Source organism: Juglans regia, chromosome 3, assembly GCF_001411555.2.
Source record: "Juglans regia cultivar Chandler chromosome 3, Walnut 2.0, whole genome shotgun sequence".
Lineage (NCBI taxonomy): Eukaryota > Viridiplantae > Streptophyta > Magnoliopsida > Fagales > Juglandaceae > Juglans > Juglans regia.
In genome coordinates this window covers 8,811,728-8,818,616 of record NC_049903.1, presented here as the reverse complement: position 1 = coordinate 8,818,616, position 6,889 = coordinate 8,811,728, and the positions used below count along the sequence as shown (strand labels likewise).

Genomic DNA, 6,889 nt, shown 5'->3' with positions numbered 1-6,889 from the left:
TGGTCGGAGCCTAAACTCCTAACCCCCTCTGCCTAGTGAAAACAAGGGAAGTTTCGGTCTGAAAATTTTAGAGAGAAAAATGAGAGGGAGAGAGACGAGGTAGGTGATTTTTTCCCTCCTTGAATGTTTGTACTGTCCTAGGCTTCATTTCAATTTCTTTCTTTCAAAATTGTGTCCATATTTTTTAGTATGTATCTTATGGCCGTTGTAAAAAAAAATATTGTTAAAAAATTATATCTATAGGAATAATATGAAAATTAAGAAATTAATGTGTACTTTTTTAATAACAAATAAATATTCCAATTACCATTAGAATTAAAATAAATGAAAATGTCAAAATTAATATTTTAATAAAATAATGATAGATATCATAGATTTAGAGAGAGTGTTATTTAGTGTCATTGAAAAGTAGTTAACTAAATTTGAAAAATTGAATTTTCTAGTCAAAATTTGGCCAAATAATGGCTAGGCCACTACTACTGCTCTTAAGGATGTCAATATGTGATATTGCTTGTTAATCCAATACGAACACAACACGAAATTAACGGATTTAGATTTAATGTTAACGGGTTCGGATCAAAACGAATTGACCCGTTAAGACATGATTCATTAATAGTCACTAACGGATCAACCCGTTTAAACCGTTAGTGACTAGTTAAATTTTTTACTCAAAATTACAATTATATCATTTTTAACTTAAAAATAAAAATATCCTAATCCTATTTCATATTTCCTAACCCTCTCTTTTCTGGTGATTTCCGTTGTTCTTCATTTTCTCCAACTATCTTTCTTTGCTTGTCCATTGTTTGCCCAGTTAACAAATAGACCAAAATGAAATCTCGATTTAATTTTCCGTTGCTTTTATTTGAAAGAACAAATACTTGTAACTCAAGTCAATCGGGACTACTATAATATGTTGAGCTGGAGCTTTTCGTGATGAAAGTTAAAAACTATTGGGTTTTCTTTCTCCTATTTTCCGCCATTTTCTCGGCAAACAAACAGAATATTATTTCGTTGTTTTACTTTTATTTAGTTATTTTGTCCGCTGGGTTGACAAAGGATGGATGACGCTCATCAAAGCGCTGAGGATAAAGTTATCTTTCCGAAGCATTGTTTCTGACGGAAACAAACATTCCGGCGAAAATACCAAAATCCGGCTGGAATGAACCGGAATATGCTGAAATGGCCAGAATTTAATCCCGAACGAAATACCCACCTAAGCCATGCGGGTTACTGTTCCGGCACGATAAATTCAGGAAATCGAAAGTGAAAACTTTCACTCTAACACTAATAATAGAAAGTGAAAAAGAATACCACCAACGTAAAAATTGGAAGAACCAAAAAAAAAAAAAATCTTAATACCATTGGCACATTTAATTTATGTGCATATTCTGCTGGGCTGCAACCAGCAACGTCATCTAGCTTCCCCTAAAAGTACCGTATGCCGTCAAAATGAAGTGCAATCTCGGACTGAACTGCAATCTCGGACTTTCACCTGGAATGAGTTTTAACGCCTTCTATTAATGATTTTCTTCATTTCCTATCACCGGAGGGCGTTCACAAAAGCAATTAAGGATTCAGCGTCCCTCTTCTCGGAAGGATACTTTATCGGCCGACAAGAGCCTTTAGGGAAGCAGAGTATTGTGGGGAAGCTTCCTAGTTGCAGTTCTCGCTTCGCATACTCCTTGTGCTCACCGTCTGCCCTGAACTTTCCCACCTTCACCCCCGTCCCTTCCATTTTATCCGCCAATTCAGCGTACGAGGCTTCCATTGCCTATTCAAAATTGAAACAAACTCCGTTCATGCAATCATTCGGAAAACATGAGTAACAGAATTCAGAAATGTCTGTAACAATAGTTACCTGGCAGAAGGTGCACCATGGTGCATAGAGCACAACAATCCATGGTTCTTTCCGATTCTCCAATCTTGCCAAATTCTCTATCCCGGTCCTGCACAAAGTAACTAGATTCTGGTTGTTGAAAATGTCAGGAACAGTGGCAGTTCCATTTGCTTGGGCTACTGCATTTCCATTACCATTCAGTTGAGCAGTGTTTTCCTCCTTGATATTTCCTTTGTGGAGGCCGCACTCCTTGGCCCTGGCATCCTCCCACCACCATCTTCCCTCCCTCTCATGCTGCCCTGGTAAGACCGGCCTTGTGCATGGCTCACAACCAATTGAGATATATCCTTGTGAATGCAATGAATTTACAGGCACATTCATGGTGCGGAGGAAGTTCCATATGTCTTGACCCTGGACATTTGAAACTGGATTCCACTTCACCAGGCTGCCAATCCCACCATCCACTCCTTCAAAAACTGGGTCCACCTGGACAACAGGAATCTCAGACCTAGTACCCGGAGATTGATCTTTCCTTTGGCCAGTGATCCAAGCACGAAGCCCCTTAAGGGCCCTCCTCAAAGGTCTCACCTTTCTTATTCGGCAGCACTCCTGGTGTCCATCTTCATAAAAAGAAAACAATCCCTTGTTCCTTACTAATGCCTGAACTTCAACAGCATCAGGAAACGTGTATTCAATGTGGATGCCATAATGCTTCTCTACTGTGTCAAATAATCGATAGGTTTCTGGATTTAGCCTCCCGGTATCCAGGCTGAAGACCCTAAATGGTCGACCAGTTAAATGTGCGTACTCAATCAGAGCAACGTCTTCAGCACCACTGCAGAAAAATATGATTTTGTTACTAAGCAGATTGCCTCGGTAGATAACACTCATAGCTTTGCAAAAAGTGCGATTCAGAAATTATACCCAGAAAATGGTCATATGAATACAAGGGATTCTGGATACAGGTCTAAATAACAAGGGCAAGCCATCAAATTGGCAAAAAGTTTAGTAGAATCTCTACACTTTTCAACATGGACGCAACAGCAAGCTTTCATTAGCCAATTTATAATGAATATTTCCTTTTTACTAGATCCCATTTTCTTATCGGTTTTTTACTAGTTCCCCATAAACCTGTTAGGGAGAGTCGAAAAAATCTTGGTGCTCTTTCCCACAAAACTCAACAGCACGTTTCTTAGAATCTTACCCTGAATTTTGGATGAAATAGTTTTGTTCCACTTGGTATCAAGTCAGTGTATACAATAAACTAATGAAAGTTTCAGAAGAAATATCTATATTTTTTTCTGCAAAAATCATTACTAGTATTTTAAAACTCTATCGTTGAGATCCAGAGGATACTAATCGTTGTATACAAATTCTCAAAACAAGGGATATTTGCTAAGATAGTAGCTCATTTGAAATCTTACATTCAACCTCAAAATTATGCATTTGAAATCTTATATTCGTTATACTCAGGCTTATCCAGAAATACAAATTCAACTGGATAGAGTAATCAAACAATGCAACTGTAAACGATAAACCGGTACATAAATAAAATGAATTTGGCCACAAGAAGTGAATAAAGAGATAGACTACCTAAAAGCAATTGCAATGTCGTTGCCAAACTTCTCTAGGGCCTTATCGATGACTTCAAGAGGGGAGGCACATTCAAGCTCTTTAGCCAATTGAATATAGTCCTCCACCTCTACTTTCTCCACCACTTCTACAACTTCTGCACAATTCAAATATAAATTTAACGCAATCGAACGAATTGGAGATTTCCATTCAAATCATCATCGGGATTACTTTAATCCTGAAATAATCAATGACGGGGCACAAACTTACCGGGGGCAACGATAGTTGCCGCAAGAGGGACAATCGAACCGTTCCGTTTAGGCTCGACGTTGACCGGCTTGACCGAGCAATTTCTTCGAGAAAAATTCACACCTTGGGATAGAACATGAGGCCGGTTCCAGTCCGATAGGCGAAGCGAACCGATTTGTGGAGCTGAAAACCCAAACACACACATCATCGTCATCATTATCAGAACAACATAATAAGCAAGAAAAAAACACCGTTCGATTGAGAAGAAAACGGAGGGAAAGAATAAGATTCTGCTACTAAAGATACAACAAATTTCGTTGAACAAAATCTAAGGCGCTAAAAATTCAGGAAAATTGAAGTAGCTCGAAATGAAATTACATTTACCGCTAAGCTCAGACGAATAAGTGGAAAATGGAAAGGGAGAACTAGAAATTGAGGTGGAAGGAGAGGAAGAAGAAGCAACATTGAGCGCCATTGGAGAAATTGTTCTGAACCCGTCTCTCTGAAGTTTTCTTCAGTCTCTTGTTCCGATTGTTCGTCAGACCAGTCGTCTAAGCCTAAAATAAGATAAAAAGAGCACCGTTCTCAGGTTCATTGAATCTGGACGATATTCTGTACCGCTAGCAAGCCTCTGTCGCCTTGCTTACGTGGGCGACTCTGATTGGGTGAAATCCCGATCGCGTCGCTCTCTCTGTGGATGTTCGATTTCGCGGATCCTTCTGGGTCCCTTCCAGTTTTCCCTGAAAATTACGAACCTCACACTTTTTCCCCTTGACTTGGTTCTGATAGCCTCCCATTTTATTTTGCTCTGAACTGAAGAAAGTGGATGATAAATGTATTTTCAGAGTTTTATCGTCCTTTACATAATTTGATATATGGTAATTTTAATTATTTTTTTATTGAAATAATTATTTTATTTATTAAATTACTTAAACTAATATCAGTCTGGATGAGACGTGAGAAAAAAATAGCCAACAAAATAGTCTATAATCAGGTTAAAAAAAAAAGAAAAAATAGAGAGAGATGAGGAAGTATTGGCAAATAAATCGTTTTGGTCACTGAAATTTGGTCTTTTTGTTTTTCCAAAAATTCTCAATTTAATCTCATTTAATCTCATTTAATTATTATAATTTTTTTAAATTTTTATATAAAATAAAATAAATTTTTTAAATTTTAAAATATAAATAATATTAAAAAAATATATTTTAATAATATTTTATTTAATTTTTAACTTTCATCTCAATTCATTTTATTGCAAGCACTCATCGCTTGCAATAATCGACACAAAAGCACTTTGTGAAATTAGAGCCAATTCCTGTGGAGTGGGTGAAATAGGAGGGGATGAATTGGAGAGGTACGTAATGAGCAATGAGTATTGGGTTAATCTAAAGGGATGCAATTTTATCTCTGGACCCCGATGCATAAGAATGAATACAACTTTTAATACATACGACACATTAGTAGGCAGGCCACTTGTTTATCATGGCGGTGGCCGGGAAAGAGGAACAACGTACGGGCTATGTTGAAAGGTACGTGCAATGGCGACCGCATGCAAGAAACCAAGGTGTTAGTTATCAATTTCATATATTAACGCACTATTTATTGTGATATTTATTGAATAACTACTTATTGTGGAATTTGTTACGGTTATAAAGAAAGTTAAAACATTAATATTTTTTTTGGTAGGACATTTTTTTTTTTTTTGATAGGAAAATAACTTCATTACAAATAGGCACAAAAGGCCTGAAGAGTGCTTACAAGAAAAAGCATCAATGTAAACAACATTATCAGTAAAATAAGGAACTCCTTGCCACCACAATTGCATATCAAAAAATGGACCAAGCATGTCTTGCTAGGTAATGAGCTGCTGCATTAGCCATATGGAAACCATGTTGGATCTTACATTGCATGAATCTAAGCATAAGTCTTCTAATTTTAGCAATCATAGTTCTCATAGTTGAACAAGCCTCGGCATCACTGTTTATTTCCTCAACTAAATGAAAGCAATCACTTTCAATAAGTAGATTATGAATCCCAATCTGAAGACAGAATTGCAAACCTCTCAAAACTACCATAGCCTTCACATTTTCTAGTTCTAAGAATTCATCTTCTACTTTGCTAAGAGCCATGATCACATCACCGCAAGCATTATAAAGTATAGCTCTAATTCCAGTTTTATTGTAGTCAAAGAAGAGTGTCCCATCTACATTTAGCTTAAACCAGTCTGGTGGAGGTGGACTCCACCTATAGTTCAAATTCTTGACAGTAGCTTGTTGTTGAAGACCTATAGGCAGAATACCTTTCAAGGAAAGAATATAGCTTAAAACTTGTCGAGGAGGCAGATTAATATTTTCATAAATCATCTTATTCCTTTTATACCAAAACCCCCGTGCCATGAGGATGAAATCTGCTAAACTTTCAGTAGACTGTGTAGAATTAATCTCCATAGCAGTAAGCATAAAAGATTTGAAAGATTCCACTTTTTGTAAAGCAACAAATTTGTTCACCTAGATTTGATGTATAGCTGGACAAAAAAAATAGAGCATGAGCTAAATCTTCCATCGTTTGATCACAGAAACAGCAAGAGTCATCCACCATTACCCTTTTTCTCAGAATGTTAGACTCTATGGAAAGAATCTCTTTGCATGCCCTCCATGCGGAAATTCTGACTTTGTGGGGAATTTTCAGTTTCCATAAAGCCTTCAAAATCTTTTTTTTAGAGGTCCTAGATGATGTCTCCCCTATATTTGTGGTAACTAATCCTTTGAAAAACTTGTATGCACTTCGAACACTGAAAACACCACTCCTTTCATGCTCCCAAATCCACTTATCTGGCTCATTAGAAAAATTGAGATGAATTCTCAACACTGTCTCAACAATTTTTGAATCGAAGAGAGTCTTGATCTTAGACATATTCCACCAATGTTTATTGCACTCAATTAAAGAAGAACCTTGATCATTCAATTAAGTTAGAATATTATTGTACTGGTTGCAATTAACAGATGCTTCCTTACTTAATTCTTGAAAGTCCAGAATCCAAGGGTCCTTGAGGATATAGATACTTCTACCATTACTCACACTCCAACTTGGTAAGACCTATTTTATTGGTGTGTTGAGTGGTATAAAAAATATTGTAAATAGTTTTTTTTCCCATTCAAATAGATTAGCCTTATACGTGTCGTGTGGCTCTTAAACGTCTATATATTCATAATTAAGAAGTTGAAATTG

General features: G+C 36.7%; 2 protein-coding genes across 3 annotated transcripts; both read right to left on the bottom strand.

The window, feature by feature from the left end:
* Positions 1-1,175: 1,175 nt before the first annotated feature.
* LOC109020834 (5'-adenylylsulfate reductase 3, chloroplastic-like) lies at positions 1,176-4,220 on the bottom strand. 2 transcript variants are annotated; one of them, XM_018994307.2, is made up of 5 exons: positions 4,046-4,220; positions 3,683-3,844; positions 3,434-3,569; positions 1,862-2,675; positions 1,176-1,774 (listed from the first exon to the last, which is right to left on the bottom strand). In XM_018994307.2, exons 1-5 carry the CDS (start codon positions 4,134-4,136, stop codon positions 1,544-1,546), a joined length of 1,434 nt encoding a protein of 477 aa, XP_018849852.2. In that variant the 5' UTR covers positions 4,137-4,220; the 3' UTR covers positions 1,176-1,543. The 2 variants fall into 2 exon arrangements, with proteins under 2 accessions (XP_018849852.2, XP_018849850.2); XM_018994305.2 differs by having other exon boundaries at positions 4,040-4,209.
* Positions 4,221-5,487: 1,267 nt separating this feature from the next.
* Positions 5,488-6,108, bottom strand: LOC118347968. Its single transcript, XM_035688669.1, has one exon. The coding sequence runs from the start codon at positions 6,106-6,108 to the stop codon at positions 5,488-5,490; it is 621 nt and encodes a 206-aa protein (XP_035544562.1).
* Positions 6,109-6,889: the final 781 nt, after the last annotated feature.

Coding starts and splice junctions, on each gene's coding strand:
- LOC109020834 (XM_018994305.2), bottom strand. CDS start 4,136: ATGGCGCTCAATGTTGCTTCTTCTTCCTCTCCTTCCACCTCAATTTCT. Junction 3,845..4,039: donor GTCTGAGCTTAGCGGTAAAT/GTAATTTCATTT, acceptor TTGGGTTTTCAG/CTCCACAAATCGGTTCGCTT. Junction 3,570..3,682: donor GGCAACTATCGTTGCCCCCG/GTAAGTTTGTGC, acceptor TGAATTGTGCAG/AAGTTGTAGAAGTGGTGGAG.
- LOC118347968 (XM_035688669.1), bottom strand. CDS start 6,108: ATGGAGATTAATTCTACACAGTCTACTGAAAGTTTAGCAGATTTCATC.